This window comes from Haemaphysalis longicornis, unplaced genomic scaffold, assembly GCF_048455015.1.
Source record: "Haemaphysalis longicornis isolate Haplotype H1 unplaced genomic scaffold, Haemaphysalis longicornis Haplotype H1 scaffold_7, whole genome shotgun sequence".
Lineage (NCBI taxonomy): Eukaryota > Metazoa > Arthropoda > Arachnida > Ixodida > Ixodidae > Haemaphysalis > Haemaphysalis longicornis.
Window position 1 is genome coordinate 179,755,828 of NW_027526422.1, and position 19,237 is coordinate 179,775,064.

The window sequence follows — 19,237 nt, forward strand, 5'->3', positions numbered from 1 at the left end:
AACTTTATGCAACAGTAAGCATGAGGTTCAGGTGCTCTCCAGGTTGGGGGTGTCCTCAGTCCAAGATGCCTTGGCTCTTGATGGCTATATGGGCCCTCTTCAGCAGCATTCACTGAACAGCTGTAGTTGCCCAGCTTGGCCCTGTTGGGCCAAGCCGTGCAGCACCATTGCGGTGGGGTAATGTTGGCTATTGAGGGGAAGTTGGTATGTGCGGGCATGCAACTTTTACGTGAAAGAGTGCCTAAATAGGGGCAGTGTTGACCTGTAGCAATGTATTATGTGAGATGCATGGTGTGGAGAAGGGTGTTATGAGGGTATACTGCAGTTATTCGAAGGGTGGCGGCTTCGTTTTGAGGGAGTTGTGCATGTGGTTATGGGAATTTCCGGCAAAATATTCGGTAGAAGGCGAGAATACCTGTACAGGTGAGGAGGGAAGCAGTGAGTTAAGATGAGACAAGGGAAGTAGCCAGGTGAAAACAGATTTCAGCAGACAGTTCAAGAAGTCTAGAGAACTTTTTTTTTGTTGTTCAAGTGTATGCCACTGCTGTGTGTTCAAATATTTCAGTAGTTATTTCCTGGAAGGCTTTGTGTATATCAAGGGTTTGCAGAGGTGTTGAAAGCAACACGCTTGCTTCTCTGTTGAAGTATCTCCGAATTACTTAATTAGGCAATGATCAATTTTTATACCTGAAACTGAATACCTGAAAGCAAGCCTGAAAGCAAGAAAAGCGGCGGGAATTCCGTCGCTTTGTCGCGCGACGATAGTTTTTGACGAATGGTCGGGACCAATTTTTGTCGCCGCGCGACAATGCGGCGGAATTCCCGTCGCTTTTGTCGCAGTGTTAACGGGCTTTAAGTGTTGAGTGCTTTAAAGCTCAGATAGCGCGAGAGCCTTCATCAAGGCGGAGTCCCGACCAAGTGCGGCAGTCGGCGCCAAGAAGAGGGATAGTCATAACCCGATTTAGAATGCTAAGCTCAGTTATTTTTGTTATGCACTAGGTCGTTACAGCCTGACCTACCCCATGCTGCGTAGAGACGTGACAAACGCTATACAGCAGTCAAAAGGAATGCGAGTTGTGCCAGGAATGCCATCGCGCGCGGGCGGAATTCGCTTGCAATACGCTACTAAATACGAGTTAGCAACGCTTTTTTTCTTCTTTTTGGTGGACCACGAGCTGTCCAAAACAAAATATTCCTCAAACGCTTTCCAGACTCAATAGGAGTGATGATAAGTTTCCAACCCGAAGACGCACTATGTGATTACCAGCACAAACGCTGCACAGCCATCAAAAACAAACCCCCCTTTTTTTTACATAGCTACTACAGCAGCCAATATTGCACCGTTCGTAATTTACATACGTGTGCACTGTTACAGTAGCAAAACTAGTAAATACAATGTTTAGAATATACTTGTTCGTTATTTTCGCAATTTTGCACAGAGCAGTAGGGCTCAGCGGTCCTCAGTGCCGCACAGCCATGATGGCTATATAAACAAACGGTGAAGAAGTCGAGCTGTCTCGAGAGGCTGTTTATGCACGCTGTTTGTATTTTTATTTGCGCCTTGCTGTGTTTGAGTGGTTTGTGGTTGTATGCGGGATGTTTGCTCTCTGTACTTACAATGTTGAACCTAGTTGAACCCTGATTGTACTCAATAAACACCCTCTTCCAGTTTTCTTTTTTTTCAAAAAGCGCCATTTTTAAGTTTTAATTTGACTTTCTCTCGCTAGATGGCGGTGGCTACCACCAAATTCAATTTTTAACTTGACTTTTGTTTTGCCATATGGCGCTGGCTACCACGCAATTCAAGCAACTGAAAAACAAATTTATCCAGTGCTTTTTAAAGCAGCGCAGTCATTACTTGTCCAGCTGTACTATTGCTACCGGCAGAAGCCACTGGAGTATTTTTTTTATCCGTGATGCCGCTTGTCTGGTGCGTCTCGGTTAGGTTGGCTGTTTTGGAGAATTTAGGAGAGATCGCTTTGGTGGCTGGCTGGCTGGCTGATGGCGACTCTTGTGCGTAGCAAGTGCGGTGCAGCCATGCACAACGTTAACCATGCCGTCGAGTGGACTCGCGCGAGTGAAGTTCTGTGCAGTGTGGACAAGTTTCCGCTCAAATCCTTCGTTCTGTGCGATAACTGCAATTCGTCGTCGCTTACGGCAAGTCGCACCTTCTTTTAATAAAGCTCGCATGCGTGAAAAACGATCGCTGTTCTGAGAACCTTCAATATTCCCCATGCATGCAAAAGGGGTCGGTCAAGCACGACTCAAGTCGAGAGCAATCGGCGCGGTACGCCACACACACTCGCGCTCGAACTCCCTCTCGGAATGCTGTTGCGGTGCTGATGAATCGACGTTTTAAGTGCGATCCGAAGACGCGATATAGGCGTTTGACGTGCTGCACATTTAGCACGATGAAATGCTTCGGTGCTCACAATGCTCCGCTGGCCCCGCTCCCGTCCCGTCTGTCGACCGCCATATTTGTTTTCTGGGAGAGAGTTCTGTCCCTGACGGCGACGGTTTTCCTTCCCCGCACAGGTAGCAAAGTCTCTCCCCTCGCTGTGGGAGGAAATTTCGACCCCAAAGGGACCAACATATGATACATTGCTTTTCCTCCCTCAAGGGTGGAAGCGCTACTCCCTTTTTCCTTAGAGTGTACTACACTGTAACGATACCGTCTCGCCGGTTGCATTGTCGAAAAGACAGGCAGAGCCGCGGAAAGATCTAACGTTAGTATAGGAAGGTGTCTGAGAGACACGACATTTTTTGGAAGCCCGTGGCACAGCACCATTGTTAGACCACGGGTAATTTTTTCAGTCCTTGTGCGCAGTAATTTATTTTAAACAGAACTTCTAACTGAAACAACTGCGGTGCATTTGACCGTTCAGTTGTCCGTATATTCTGTGTTAAACAAGTTGGATACACCGATGTCGCCCATCTTGAAACTCTCAGTGCCACTTTGGATTATGGTTTACTCGAAACCCAGTCCACTCAGAAAACAACACCAGCGGCTTCCAAAAAAATCACGGAAACTAATGAAAAGGTTGTACATTGGCAAAAAAGTCAGAGGTGCGCATTTTGCGTGGGCATTTCGTCACGGCAAGAGGCGTATCATTTCGGGCAGGTCATTGCAATTACAACAAAATTCATGGCGGCACTTAGGTCTGCTTATGTAATTTTAAGGCAAAAGCCTGGTGATACCTGTTAACTTGTTTGCTGGTACATCATATTTCCACCTTGTTCTTTAATTTTATTTCGTTGTCTTTTGCTGTCAATTACCCCAACGGCCATATCATCTGCTACATCGTGAATGTGTCTCTTTGTACGCTTTCGTTTCTTCGTCTCACAGCGCGAATTACGTCAGCGAACAGATTGGTACACTTCAGAGGTTTCCTAAATCAGGGTTCTGCGTGGCTGGTCTGCACCTGTTGTACTTCCCATCATGTTCAGTCATTACAGGGCACGAACTGTTTTAAAAGTTTCACGTTTCAAGTTCACAGTTTTGGGAATTTTGTGGAGCGGGCACATTGCCCCCCAAAGCTGCCGATTCCGGGTCAATCCCTCAAGCGTTTATGTGTCACAATGACAGACAGACAGACAGAGAGATAAAAAACTTTATTATAGGCCCTGAGGGACTATCGTGGATGGCCGGTAAGGGTCCTCTTCAGGTAGTCGCTGGTCACACCCGCGTAGGGGGTGAGAGACCTTGGTCTTCCGCCCTCTCGCAGGCCCTCTGGAGAGCCAGGAGGATTGTAGCTCGAGGGAGCGTTCGTCTATTCGCTCTTTCCAGCGACGCCAGTGACGCCGCGCAGAATTTGTCCGAAGCCGGAAGACGGTGATCGGCGGACCGGTCGCTACGGTGGAGGCGGCCGGCGGCATCCGCGCGGCCTCGCAAATGCAAAAGGAAAATAGTAATCGCATGTATAGTAATCAGCAATGCCGTATAAATATTCGGAAAATATAGGCTGAACAAGCTTTCATATTCTCTCAACTTTCTTGAAGCTATAGAAGCTGCGGGTAAATGAAAGAGTTTTGGGCCTCATCGGTGTCTGCTGCAGAGTAAACCGGGTCTTTCGGACCCACCCGTGCGTACGTGCTGCTGAAATTATTCTTTACGGAATTACGGCTGCCACATTTAATAGTGCTTTGCTGTGAGGGCGCCGATTTTGTAGGATGTTTGTATAACCTTGTGATCGTCTTTTTCGGGTACTATTCACATTTACTGCGGCATAATGTTTCAATCATTCTTCACTTATCTGTTGTTAAAATGGCTCAATTCCACTGCTTTCAAACAATAAGCAGCAGAGGCTCTTCAATCCGCTGTCTTTTATTTTCAAATAAGAAACAAATGAAAACTTTTTGCACACGAAGGCGAGGAGCAAATTTGGTCATGCGTTTATTATGATTGATTGATTATTAATTTATATTGGAATAATTATGTCGAAGCAAGATGCTTTAGGAATGACAATATTATAACTTGTTCAAATGCGAGCTCTTGAATGCATATGGTAACCCCCGTTTTTGTCTTGGTAACAAGCATCGGCGCACTTAATAATCTTACCGGCCGTGAAATCAACATAACGTAATTTCAGCCAAGAGATTTAGCTTAAATTAATTATCAGAAGCCAAAAGCGCACCCGTAAACTACTGCCTGTATTTTCATGTACGCTTCAATATCACACGCCAGTGTATGCTACATGCACGCGTAAATACGTAGGCCTGTAATATTTTATTTCATATAATGCTAACACGTTCGTTTGTGCAACCCTTGATATACCGTAATGGGAGCCTCGTCTTCACGGTTTTACTGCCCAAAGTCATAACTAGGTTTTACTACAGCCAAGCAAAACACCGCAATACGCACATATCGCCCTTGCATCATAGGGATGGGCTTCTGCTAAGTATGCACACACGGAAGAAATGAACACGTTTAAAATAAAACGCACACTGCGATGACGCTCACTGTAATAATGTCCCAAAACATAGCGTTGCACATTGTGTTGCCGGTTGTTTGCCCAATGAGACGGGATTGTTCTCAAACCACTCCCGTGCGGCCTGAGCCATGCACAGCGGACTGCCTTGCACGCAGCGCTTTTTACACCGCTACAGACACCCTGAAACGAATCGAATGTTGCCTCGCAATCAGCACCGTATACCTGTCTTTATTTTTTTTAGAAAGTAGCTGTTTCAAGCAGAACTACGGGCTTTTAGGCCGCTACTAATGCTGGCGCGCATGCTGCCACGGGGGCCTGATCACCGTCTCGTCCGCCATTGCCGTTTTGCGCAGCGCCACCTGTAGGGGCTGGAAAGAGCGGATTCGTGCTCAGTGCTGAAGTCCGTGGCCGTACGTAACGCCGGACATTGACAGAGCATGTGTTTAAGATTGCAGTAAGCCTCTGAGCAGTTAAAGCAATGAGGTTCGATGGAAGGCATGATAAGGCTGAACCTACTCCTAGTAGGGAACGTATTCGTCTGTAGCATTCGGAAAGCTATGGATTGTGATCGCGTGAGGTTGAGGTGAGGTGGTGGGAGTGTCCTGCGTGATAGCCGATAATGGGAAATGATTTCACGGAAAGTGAGTAAAGGGTCTCTGTACTCGCCCAGCCTGTCACTCCGGATAGCGTTGGGACCGGTGCGGCTCGTAAAACCTCGCGCACGGTCGTTAGCTAACTCGTTGACGTTGGAGATTTCTGGGTGTACTGCGTCCCATATGCGTGGGGAACCTTGTAATGTTGTGCAAGACTTCTTCGCTGCGTGTGGTGAGAATTTTGGCTTCGTCCGTCGCAATCCTCCCTAACAGGTAGGCCATGGCCGCGGAGCGAGAGTCCGTGTATACGTTGGGTCGTGACAAGTCTTGCATCGCTTGAGCTATCGCCAACTGCTCGGCTATGACTGCAGTCGGTGCTTTGATGGTCACCGCGGTTAGAACATTTCCGGCGAAGTCTACTGCTACCGTTATGAAATGTCGGGGGGTAGAGCTGGACAACGTCTACAAACAACATTTTTGTGGAGTAAAGAAAAACAACAACTTTTTGAAACACTGGCAACATGCTCAGGTAGCAGAGCAATGAGCTGCTACTGTGCAGGCGCAGGTTCGAATTCCATCGTATCACATATATGTATTTCATTTATTTCGAGAGTGTATTTCTTATTTCAACATGTGTATTAAGCGCGAAGCTGTTGAGTAAACCATTCGTGTACGGTATACGCAGTTACAAGTACTAAAGAAATGCCGAGAGCACGAGAGCGCCCGCACGTGAGGGAGTTCCTCGGAGTGACCGCCCGACTGACGAAACGCCATTAAAATGTCGAGTTCTCGTGTGTGCATGGCTCGCGGCAACCGCCCTGAGTCTCCGGCACAAGTTCGGCAAACCAAGCATATCCTCTTAGGAAGAATGGCCAAGATTGGCAAAAAAAAATCTCCAGCGTTCACCGTAATCCTGGCACCACTTGCTCGGAAGAAGAAAGACACGTCATAGCGTACGCCCCTCCAAGGTGATGTACAATGATTATCTTTCCAAACATGTGAACAAATGTCACACTTATAGCCCCAATGATAGAGTATAGGTCGCTGCGGCAGCGAAGAAGAAGAAAATCGGCTTCCCTCGTGGACTTCAACCGTCGTGATGGTCGTGAAGGTTGCGCACAGCTTCACTACCTTCAAGGCTTACGCCTTAGTGGGAGCTGCCTTCACTTTTTCAACGGATCACACTTGTGTATTTATATGAACCGACCAACTGCAAATACAGCACTCAAGCATTTCGTCTTACTACGGCATCATCCACTTGCGCAGTGGCCATCCAACCAGTAAAGGACATGATGACAAAGTCAACTTCCGAAATCCAAACTGCTGCGACCTTTTTGGAATGGCGCAATCAGATACACTCCGACTTCATACCGCGAGGAACTCAGGTTCAATTCCTACCACGGGAATCGTTTTTTTTTTTTTGAGGCGCTTCGCGTTTCATTACCATCATCAACAGCACCAGCAACAACAACATCATCGTCATCATCATCATCGTCGTCTTCTCTGGAAACCCGTTGTGTAAGTTCGCTTTCCGGCAGTGTGTTTTTGCGTTAGGGTAGCAGTAAGCCTTTCGTCTTCATACGGCATCATCCACTTACTCAGAGGCCATCCAACCAGTCAATGACATGACGACAGTCAAATTCCGAAATCCAAACCGAAATCCCATAGTATGCCCGTTCGCATAATTTAGAGTCCTAAAGATAAAGGTTGATTTTATTTCTTTGTTAACTATGTTGATTTCGCTGACTCTGTTCTCATTTTTATTTGACCTTTGATTTTCTATCAGCTTACCGGCCGCACGGGCATATGCAGCTTACAGCCCCAGTAAAACGAAGTCAGTGAAGCGTCGTAAGCGGCAATATTATACGTATCGCATGTGCGCAAGTGAACAGCTACATTTACTTAATCGACTTCAAAAAGTTGAAACAGTCTACAAACTGACAAGATAAAGCCACATGAAGTCTACAAACTGAAAACTGACAAACTAAAGCCGCGCACAAATGTTGCCATGGCCTAGTTTTAACTGAGCAGACGAATTTCGACGACTTGCCGGCGGCCGGCCTTCTGACTGTCGGAGGGTCGACGAGCAGCGCAGGCGCAGTCAAGCTAAGCCCGCAAACGTAAGCGGCATACGAAACGTCACCGAAAATGATTAAGAAAGACGTGTAGAGGAACACGCTCTTTTGAATAGATTTCTCTACTAAATACGCCTAAACGCACCCACAGTGGTCAATACGTGACGTAGCGACCCCAGACTGCAATTTGCGCAAGTAATCCCACAATGTTTGCAAATCACTCCAGTGTCCGTTTAAAGTAACTGGTCTTTCATGTAGAACGTGATGTGTATGGCGCAATATTCCTCTCCTCCGAAAGGAAATTCGTTCTCCGTCACATCGGGGGGCTTGGAGAATTGGGAGGGGAGGGGGATGTAGCACAGCTCTCGGCCAACACCGCGGCCAACGCTTTTCACGCAGGTATCGCCATTTGCTAAACCATCGAATACGTGCGCAGATCTCCCACAGACGGCTTAAAACGTATGCGCCGTAATCGTACCACTAGTATGCGCCTTCAGCTTTCACTAATAGTGAACAAACATTAATGTGAAGCTGCGACTTAGTGCTGCAATAAAGAACTGAATAGCCTTTCACCGAGCTTCGGTCCAAACACAGTAATGGTCTGTGCCAGGAGCACTGAAACCGGAGAGCGTCACTTTTGTCGAAGGGTGGCATAATTTTACTGCACTGTCGCCTTACAGGTAAATATACCGACCTTAGCTCACTTAGTCAGCAGCTTAAAACAGTTGAACAATCACACATGCACCAAGCTCAGACTTTCCGAATTTCAGACTTTCCGGGTGGAGGGATTGGGAACGGAGTGTTTCACTCACGGAGCACACTGCAGATGGGGCGACGAATTTACCCAGCGTTCCCCGTACGGAAGTACCTACTCGCCGGCGCCGGCGTGGGCGGTACGGCTTTGTCGTCTGCTTTACCGACGGTTCTTTTAGACTTCCTTTGGCGCAGCCTCTCGTCCATTGCGCGCTGCTTTCGCGCGGCTTGATTAGCTTGTTCGACAGCACCTCCTGGGTAACCCGCACCCGACGGAATGAAGTGGTCGTACGGCAAGTATATGTTAAGGATTGGTTTGCAGGGCGGGAAAACAAAATGTACAAACCACATACAGACATCTGGCCGCTAGGGAAAGGTTACCTTTCGCGCACAGCTTGCCAAGAATGAGACTCCGTTTTATAAATTGGTGATTACCTGTTCAGTTGTGTTTTAAGAGGCATTACGAAAGCAGCAACTGGTTCTGATAAATAGCGACTATAAAAGTTCTCTCATCCTCTTCGAATTTCTCAAACTTACTAAACTGACTAGTTTAAATCGGTATAAATGGAAATAACTAAGCTCACATGCCGCATTGTTTCGGTGTCTGCGCTTGTGTCGCGCGGTGGTGTATCCCCGAGCTAGCACATCAGGATAGCTAGATTCCGCTGTTTCACCCTTCGAAAGACGCTCGTTTCTGTTTTCTTTTCTGCCGACGCACGGCCGAGCTACAGCGGCGGCGTCCGCCGTTCTAGCCCCGCCGTCGCCGACGCTGCTGCTGTGTATGAGACGCCGCCCCCGCTAATTCCAGGTAACGGCTGGCAGAGTCACTGGCTTCACTCTTTGTAGAGCCAAGCATGTGAATTCAAGTGGCGTCGCATGGGGCATTGCTGTGGGTGTCGTTGAAAGCTTTGCTTTCCAACCACCTTTACAGCGTGAATTTGAGCCAATTAAGTGCGAATGCACTTCTTAAGGCCGACCTCCATGCAGCGAAATGTAGGCGAAAAGGAGGCGAACGTCGCCCGGCGGCGGCCGCTCCGCCGCCGGCGTCGAAAATACGTCTGTTCGTCGGCTATCTACGCGAGCTAGATGTCGAACGCGCGGCGGCGAACGTGACCGGAAGCGGCAAACTGCATTTTGAGGCCGCAGCCAATCACAGCCTTGTACTTCGTTGTACTTCCTGTCCTGTCTTCCATCGGCGGCGTTCGCCGGGTCACGTTGCATGGAGGTTGGGGTGGACGAAAACTGAGCGGCGCGTCAAACCACGGCGTCCGCTGCGCCAAGTTCGCCGAGAAACTTCGCTGCATGTAGGTCGGCCTTTAAGCGAGCCTGAAGCTTCCGCCGCCGTCCGCATTCCGCCGCCGTCCGCATAGCAACAGCTGCGGGTTCGCGCGCTCCTCGTCTTCCTTGGCAACGGGGGGAGATGGGCGCGCCCTCCCTGGCCGCTGACATGGCACATACCCACGTGGGGGATTGGCCAGGAATCTCCTCGTCTTCCTTGGCAACGGGGGGAGATGGGCGCGCGCTGCTTGGCCGCTGATATGGCACATACCCACGTGGGGGATTGGCCAGGAATCGGGCGTGAGAAGGGCTAATGCACCCGCTTAAAGGAGTACTGACACGAAATTTCAAATCTGAGATCCGCTCTAGCAATGAAGTACAACGACAACAGAAATAGGTGTCTGTGCATGGCACATACCCACGTGGGGGATTGGCCAGGAATCGGGCGTGAGAAGGGCTAATGCACCCGCTTAAAGGAGTACTGACACGAAATTTCAAAGCTGAGATCCGCTCTAGCAATCAAGTACAACGACAACACAAATAGGTGTCTGTGAATAAATGCATCTTTCTTTCTTTGTAGTTGTGTGTGTGTGTGTGTGTGTGTGTGTGTGTGTGTGTGTGTGTGTGTGTGTGTGTGTGTGTGTGTGTGTGTGTGTGTGTGATCTCTCTTTCGCGAACATTACCGAACCGCGCAAATTCAACTCCTGCATTCGCACTTTCACATTCTTCCCCTCGGGTAAATGCGGGGAATTTTTTTTTATCACCATCACTTTGGTGCTCGGGGCTCAGGCTTTGGGGGAGCCCCGGGTAACCGATGATTTAAACACACCATTGTGGACCAAGCGCAGAATCAAGGAGCGCCCAGTACAGGATCCACGCTTGCCTCCATGTTTGATTATGATGATACTGACAGTATAAAACGTAAGTATGAAATTGGGCTGAACAAAGACGACAATAAACTTTTTCATCCTCATCATCAATCTTGAGCTGCACGATGAGCGAAATCGGCCAGCACAAAATCTCCATGGGAAAAGCACAAATACGTGAACAAGTAAATCTGTTCACCCAGACGTAGTTTTAACTAGACCTCTAGAATATTTCAGAGCTGAAATGCAGCTACGTATACCGGCCACTGTCCTGGCCCTGAATAATATCATGTCCGTATTATTTTTTTATTTTATATGGAATATGTGAAGACAACAAACGGCAAAGTAAACATTTTTCTGTAAAATACACTTCCGGATAACACTCAAGTTGGTTGTGGCCCAAAGAGACGCTATTCTTGTTTAAAGCGACATCGCCAATATTTTAAGACGTTCAAATTTTGTGCTGCAAAAGGTCAACGGCTACGTATATGAGCTAATACTAGAAATGGAGTTATAAGTGTGTTAGCAGCATTTAGGCATTTATGTCGCAGGCTCGGTGCTACTGGAGGAACACCTGCAGACGCAAAGTATTGTTATAGCGCTGAATTCGTCACCGGCAGCCAATCGTACAAGCTACCTGTGCCACCGTAATGGCCGAGGGGAAACATATCTGATAAGCCAGTATTGCTCATCTGCCGTTGCTTTGCTGTTATGTAGCGTAAGCTACACTGGCCGAGGTTGAGCAGTATCGCGTGGATCCTGAAGGCCGTGCTGCGCAATCGCGACGAGCATTGGATTGAACTGGATTGGGTATATTGGATTGGATCCAATCCAATTGGAGTACGGGGGTGTAGAGAATTGGGTCTGCACATTCGCCGGTATGCGCATTCCAGAGGAGTGACGCCATAATCGAGACAGACGCACTGGCGCCGGCACGTGCCCAGCTGTGCGCCTCCGTTGCGCAGTAGCCAAGTCTGACGGTGCGCCGAAACCGCTTGAGAGCCGTTTCGCGTGGCTCCTGGGGAGCCGTGCTGTGCATGCGCGTGAAGCAGTGGCTGAACTGGACTGGACCGGACTAGACTTGGAGTGGGCTGAACTGGACTGGACGGGATTGGGTCGGGCTAGATTGGATTGCTTAACCTTATCTCATGCTACGTATATCCTATCATAGCCGAGCTAAGGCAGTCCTAATATTTTGTAATCTCGACGCTAAATTTGGTACAAACGTTATTCGCACAAATCACTTCTTGGAATGAAGCAAGTTTGTGTGTTGTCATAAAGTTCCCCCAAGGCACTCACCTGGTCAGATTCCTATGGGACTAACTTATTCATCACCCACGGGCTTAAAAACCATTCTACACCCACACGAAAAATTTAAGATACTCGTCGAACTTATCAAAGCAACGTCGAATGCTTTTTTTAGAAATGCCTCATTTCGTTAACTAAACATGAAATAAAAAATACCTTTCAATTTAGCCAATTTGCACTAGAGGGCGCTCGTTGTATAGCGGGGGAGAGTGTTGTTTCTTCTTTGCAGTACTGGAGTTGCGTGTTTTTTAATCGAGAAAACTAGGCCGTTAGGAATACTTTTATGAAACTGTACACGCATTGGAGCACGATGGTTTTAAGCCCGTGGACTCCCCGACGGACAAAACCACGTGAGACCCCCTTAATAAGGACACTAGGGATGCTAATTAGCCGATTCGTAACCAATTGTTCAATTCTTCTTTTTCTGCCTCGAATGTGGCTTCCTTGGGGGAAGAAAAAGAACTAACGTGCACTGCCCGAGCACCGCGAGCACACGCCCTGCACCCGCCATTCGCGCGCTCGGATTTCGAAGCGGACGGTCACGTCTTGAACGCGCCTCTTAGGCCTAGAGCAACCCTACGCGGCGGCCTCCCCAGCTTCTGTGAACAGTTTCGCCTCCGACCCCGCCGGACAAGACCTCGACATGGCGATCAACATCCCCGGCCTAATCGCCATCGTGTTCTTCTACGTGGTCATCCTCGTGGTCGGCATCTGGGCGGGCCGCAAGAGCAACCAGGTGCGTCGCGGCACCGGCGAGATCACCATAGGCGAGGAGTCCAACGTCATGCTGGCCGGCAGAAACATCGGCCTCTTCGTCGGCGTCTTCACCATGACGGGTGAGTGGGGCGAACTATTTCGCCCATACGTGGCTGCTTTGAACTACGCGCGATTCATTAGCGCTGGCTACTCCAGCTTTGTGATGCACCGTCTGTGAAAAAGAGATCCCCGAATTACGGGTCATTGCTCAAACAATTCGGTAATTAAGTTTGTGAAGGCATGAGATACTTAGTGATGGTATGACATTGCCTGCCTTCATAAATCTGCCAGAACCGCCTGTTCCCTACATTGTGTCAGTTCCACGAAGTCTCAAACACCGCTCATTCGTCGCCTTGGCCCGCCGATTTCACTCTGGGGTTCGATGAGTGCAAAAATTACCTTTTCCGTTAACTCATAGCTAGGCGTTGAAAAAGACGTATGCAGGAAGCGAGAAAGAGCGCCCTATATACTCGCTCTCCTCTTTACTATATTTGCGTTTACAGGGAAAGTCTCTAGAGCACTGAGCCCTATGCATTAACAATCGCTCTGCGTGCCCGTAGCCCTTAAAGGGACACTGAAGTGATTTGTAAACATTGCGGGATTACTAGCGCAAATCTCTCTAGGTCATATTTTGGCCACTCTCGCTGCCAAGTAGAAAAATCAGTTAAAAAATGCTGCCCTCCTCACTGCATCCTCCTTGGCGATTTCGTATGATGTTTTGTGTGACTTAAAACAAGATGGCTCGGCTTGACGGCGCTACTGCACGGCTGGCCGAACCTCCGACAGAATCAGTCGGCCCAGCGTTTAGTCGGCCAGCCGAAGGCCGTTCGTCGCTATTCCTTCGCTCAGTTGAGACTAAGCCACGACACGTCTGTGCCTGGAAGAGTGGGCCATCACTTTTTCATAATTTGTAGATTGTATGCAGCTCTAAGTTCAAGTAGCTCCACATGAGCGCACATGCGACGTTTCGCTGACTGGTAGCTTGTAGGAAAATCTAGGGCCAAAAAGGCCGGAGAAGAGTCAGAGAAGTTAATGTGGGTACAAAGGAAATGAAATCAACCGAACCGTTTATTTAGGGCGTACAACCAATGAGCGGGAAGCACCTTTAGCGCTCGATGAACTAGCACAGTGGTCAGCAGCACGACCACGCATTTTAAATCACTGTTCTAAGGTGTTCAGTCACTGGAGATATTTTTTAGGAAATTTGGGGGACGTTTACTGCACGATCGTTAATCAAGATATACTTATTTGCTGCTTGAAATGCTAAAACTAAATTAAAATGTAAACAGGCTGTACAATATGTACTTTATATTTTCAGTTCTGTCAGCGCTAGCCTGTGGCTGAGTAGTCTGGAGCACTAGGTTCCTTGCTTTGCAATTCGAAAATTCGAATTCTCAATAGCGCATTTTTTTCAAGTTGATTTATTTCTTTTTTGGCAATGTTGTTTATATTGAATTTAGAATTTTAGCGCCGTAACGTTCACTGCTCCACGAGCCAGTTCGCAGAACGCGTGCAGACTGACACATGCGCTGGCGAATTCTCGTTGGCGTGGTGTTGCCACCAATTGCTAGACGGCACAGTCCCGAATAAGCCGACCCTCGAGCTGGTGCGAAAACACCTCTTACGATAGAGGCACGAGCCAGGCAACCTCTAAATTTGGGGGAAAAGCGCATGTCATTGGAGCGTCTACGGTGACGCGGAGGGCGTTCATCCACAGCGTATGCCTCAGCTATTCATTGTTACGAATTCAAGCCATGCTGACAGGCTTATTTAACGCATTTTACAGCCGACCATAAGCCAGTAGTGCGGTGTGGCGATTACTCAGGTATCGAGAATGCCCAGCAAATGGTAACCTCAGATGGCAAGGATGTTGTTTTCCAAAACCGGAACCGAAACTAATTTGAATTCTAATCTTTGGCACCGTCCAATCACAGTAGCACCTCCTATGGACGTCACTGCTTTCGTTGGTGCGGCCGCCGCAGACGGGGCATGGTAGATTTCTTCTTTCAGGATTTATAAAATAAATATCGCCTTATCGACCCCATTAACGATAGTATGTTTTTTGAGCCAGTCTGCGCAATGGAAGCAAAAAATGTACCTTGACAATCACTGTGCCATTAAGAACGCTAAATGCAATTGGAATTAAAATAACAATGAAAGAGGGTGTGTTAGAACGAAAACTTCAAATACTAGTACCCAGTATTTGTAGTAGAAATTTTGGTACCGCCAAGAAGCAGGTAGGAATCATAGTATTACTCCTAAGTGCCGAATCCGCCTCACCAGTAACCCCGCGTCAAAATTACTCTTCGCCAATCCATTTGGCCCATCGAAAATATCTGAAATTCATCTTCGACCACTCAGTATTACGGGGTTTTTTTACTACGCAGGCACACACGTGCGCCAGTGAACGTTAGCCATAGGGGCGGTTGAAGTGCAGCCAGTGGCACACGTGTGTGCATCCTTGCGGTTCTTGAATAACAAAGCGAGTGGTTCCATACTGCGAGGTAAAGTTTGAGAGACAGGTCAGACATAAGATTGAGCTCTTTGAATGTAAACTTATAATTTGTTTTTTGTCTGCCGTGGTGTTGGACTATGGTCATCAGTAAAGGCTGCATTTTCTCCTAAAGGAGATGTGAAGACAAAATACAAGTTTGGTTTATTAAAAATACGGCGTAGTCCCGATAGCAATGATACCAATATCATCGCAATCTTCGAACAAATAACGGAGATAATAAATAAAACGTGTGAGGCAGTCGCGACCCCCTAGACAATATCCCAAAACTTTTCTATGACGTCACGGAACCTTGTTTGTGAGATTGGCGGCCGCCTAACTGACCTGTCGCGACGACACATAACTGGACGTCTGTAATGGGACCTCTATTTCCATTTGACCGCATCACTTGAATGCTAACGTGCAGTTAGCGCACTGAAAATTGTTTTATTGTTGGCCCGTATGACGTCATTCTTGCTCATAACACGTCACTGTGGCGCAAAATTTGAAAGTTTTTAAATACTTCTTGCTTTTTTTTGTTAAAAAACATCTTTTGTGGCTGTAATGGAGCTGAGTGAGACACTGAATCCTAGTTCTTTCAAATTAAACGAAGTTTTATTTTCTCTTCATGGGTCCTTTAACCATAAAAAATTTGGCAATCCATGGAGTCCGAAAACTCACTGGATGTCACATTATTCGGACAATTTAAGATACCGGACAGTTGAAATGTTGGCCCAGTTTAGGAGCATTCAAACTATCGTCATGCGGTGGGTAAGCGGGCTCGCGGGAAAGCTCTATAAGCGCTGTATTGCCACTCACGCAGCTCAGGGCACCACGCCTAGATCTATTGAATATTCTAATTCAATTTACTCATTACGTTTGGCTGCGCATATGCACCATGTGCGCTGTTTATTGCAGGTGCTATCCAAAGCGTGTAACGGTTGTAGCGCGTTCTTTTACACCTATTCCTTGTGTTGGCATGGGTCATAAATACTCCATAGAATAGCTATATGTACCATTTTTTCCTGCTGTCTGGTGCAAAACGAAGACCCCGCCGCAGTAACTACCGTGATCTGCAGTTTGCGTCCTTATATATATTGATGCAATCCGCGTAGACTGCACTGTGACGTCAGGGAAAATCGAATGTTTTCTGTGCTGAATCTTTTTTTTTTTTTTCATTTCAATCTCTGACACATTTAGGCAAAATACTTTGAAACTTATCATTTCACTGCCGCAGCTGAAGGAGTAAAACTTTTGGGTATTGCAAAAGAACCGCGCCAAGGTCATACTCCCAGTTGATTCCACCAAATCCGACGGTTATGAGCACCACAAGGTTATCAGCCGTGGTATGAGTATCATTACATTGTACACGGCTGTCGGCCTAAATGCGCCGTTCTTTTACTGGTGTGGGCTGCTTGATTCGCTCATTTAGCTTGAAGTAAACGATTCTTCAACGCTAGCTGCCAGAACGCTAATTGGTTTATGTCGTGATTTTTTCCGCTCCCGTTTTTTTTTTTTTTTTTTTTTGAAATTATCGTCTTTCTTGGGCTACTGAATTGGCCACTGGGCCAAAACTATACAAGCGCTTGGAAGAGCCGTTAATATCAGCAAAACCTTTTGAAACCCCTAAATCTGGAAAACAAGCTTCGTACTTGTCAGTAATGTTGCGCAAAAAATTGGGCCAATCTCCCCGCGAGGGGGACTCGAGTAAATGCGTCGCATAGGGGGTGGGTGTATTGCGTTAACGTTTAGTGTTTGGGGAGTTGGTGGTAGTGAATGCGTTGTATCAGCAGCTTCTTGACGTAGTTTGAATGAGTCAAGGATATAAGGCGCGTTCGTAGCCTTTGATTCTGTGTTGGCTTTGTGGCGCAGTGGGAAGAGCACCATGTACCTTGCGTTCCGCCCGCAGGGTTGTGGGATCGAAACCAGGCGCCGATAACTATTATTTTTTTTTACAGTGTAGGGGGACGCGTGCGGTCCTGCGCCTCGCCGGCTGGCTGCGGACAACGCCGAGGGACGACGGGTGACAGTGCGAGTTAAAGAAATGCTCTGCATTTAAAAGAAAACGTCAGCTTGAGTAACGCCTGGCCGCGGGCTAGTTCGTTGAATATCGTTTGTTGGATTGCGCTGGCTATAACACAAGACGCGCTAAAACGGACAAATACACTCGACGTATGGACTGCGCAGTGTATACGTCAAGTGTATGTTATGTGTCCTTTTTAGTTCGTCTTGTGTTATAACCAGCGCAATCCAACAAACGAAAACATTAGGCATATATTCTAGGCAAAACGTGAATACGTAACTGGCACTGGCAGCGTTCTTTTAACTGAAATTAGACGTGTGCTTGGTATTTGCAGTAGCAACTAAAAATACGCTTTGGAAACGTGGTTTCGACCCAAAAATACGAAAGAGGCTCCAACAGTAGCGAAAGGTTCCAATAGATGCCAAGCGAGAAGGGGAACGCGAACTTTGGAATAGGCTTGAGCAATCCTGCACCGTTGTTATCGTGGAAAGAGCGCAAGAGGGGAGTGAATAAGCGTGAGAGGTGTGCGAGGATATAAAGATGCGCATTTAGGTGGTACGGTCGGCTGTAGGCTACCGTCTTCCGACGCCATTCGCAGCGAAGTGAGCATTTACTATCAATTTTAGGTGTACGGCTTCTGCCTAGCGTTTTCAGCTAGACGTGGTGGGACGTTCTAATGTACTTTCCTCTGCGCCTTTTGCAGCGACATGGGTAGGCGGCGGGTACATCAATGGCACCGCGGAAATCGTCTACAAAGACGGCCTAGTCTGGTGCCAGGCGCCTTTCGGCTACGCGGTTAGCCTGATGATTGGTGAGTAGACACCGATGTTACGGCTATCCGCATACACCACATCGTATGGCGCCGTATTGTTTTTAGTGCAGTGCACTTTATGGGCTCGCCTTGTCGTCGTCGCTCGCTAACCGTCGATGCCACTGGCGGAATCGGGCGGCTCAGCGAGATAACAGACCCAAGTACAGCATAACGTACCGTTGTGAGGGGCTCGCGAGGGGGCTTTGAAAATAACGCGGTTTCAATGGTTATAACCGTTCAAACCTCGTGATCCGCTCGTGCTTGTCGTACATCTTCCCGTTCTTTAGCACAAAGAAAAATGCAGGCACATTTCAGGCAAAATCTGTGTATATAATCGGCAGCCCCCGCGTTCATTTAGTTAGGAACGCTCGTTGGGTTGGTTTTTACGATAGAAACGAAAAATGCGGCAGCGAAAGAAAAAAATAGCACGTTCTAAATGACGCAAAACAGCTCCAGCATACGAAATTAAAACAAGCACAAAAACACCCGCATTTCCCCGAAGGGGAGCATGGGGAAGTGCGAATGCACGGGTGATGCTATGAGGGGGAGTTATGTTGAACTGTGTTGGCATTCGCCCGTTAGTTGCATTTAACACCCCCGCGTGATCAAGTGGGGATTCACACACCCCGTTAGTCGTTCTCTGGAAATCTTGGTGAATTAAAGTGTATGTTCGAGGAGATCACACGCACACGCAAGTAAAGTGAAACGACAGTATTCTTTATTCAGCACTTGTTGGTGTTGTCGTTGTAGTTGACGGTCATTACGACCGCATTGTGGTCACTGAAATGTACGGTCAAGAGTTGTTGCAAGACCGCGCGTATCAGACAGTTCCTCGCAAAGGCCAGGTCGATGTAGCTGCCGTTGATGGTGGTGGGAGCCTCTAGCGGTAGGCACGTCATGGAGTGGTTGGCGAGCATGTATTCCATCAACCACTCGCCGCCCTTTCGCACGTCCACGTTAAAGGAGCCATGAAGAGAAAACAAAAGTTTGTTCTATTCGAAAGATTAGGTGTTTCATAGTACCCCGAGCGCTTTCCCGGAAGCAAATGATGCTTTATTCACTGAGAAATAAGGCAATTTAAGCCAAAATTGAACATCCGTGACGTGTACAATGGCGTCATAGCGCCGGTCCATGAAACAGATACTTAGTATGTCCACTCCATATAGCACCCACACGCCGGAGTCGATCGAGACGGCGGCCATTTTAAAAATACTAGGAAAACCTAGTGCACCCGCAGCCCTAGTCATGGAATCGCCTGATCCGGAGAACAAAACTCTCGCCGAGGAGCTTGGGCTTGCATTTAACAACCTCACACCACTAAAACGCTCAATGCTTCCAAGAGCACGAGCGGC

At 47.7% G+C, this 19,237-nt stretch overlaps 1 protein-coding gene across 1 annotated transcript in view; it reads left to right on the forward strand.

Annotated features, from left to right (window-relative positions):
• Nucleotides 1-12,355: 12,355 nt before the first annotated feature.
• LOC144145586 (high-affinity choline transporter 1-like) overlaps nt 12,356-19,237 on the forward strand; it is an 81,544-nt gene continuing 74,662 nt past the window's right edge. The window contains exons 1-2 of the mRNA XM_077677236.1: nt 12,356-12,640; nt 17,778-17,885. Coding sequence (XP_077533362.1) covers nt 12,448-12,640; nt 17,778-17,885 — 301 coding nt within the window. The 5' untranslated portion in view covers nt 12,356-12,447. The remainder of the gene's footprint in view (nt 12,641-17,777; nt 17,886-19,237) is intronic.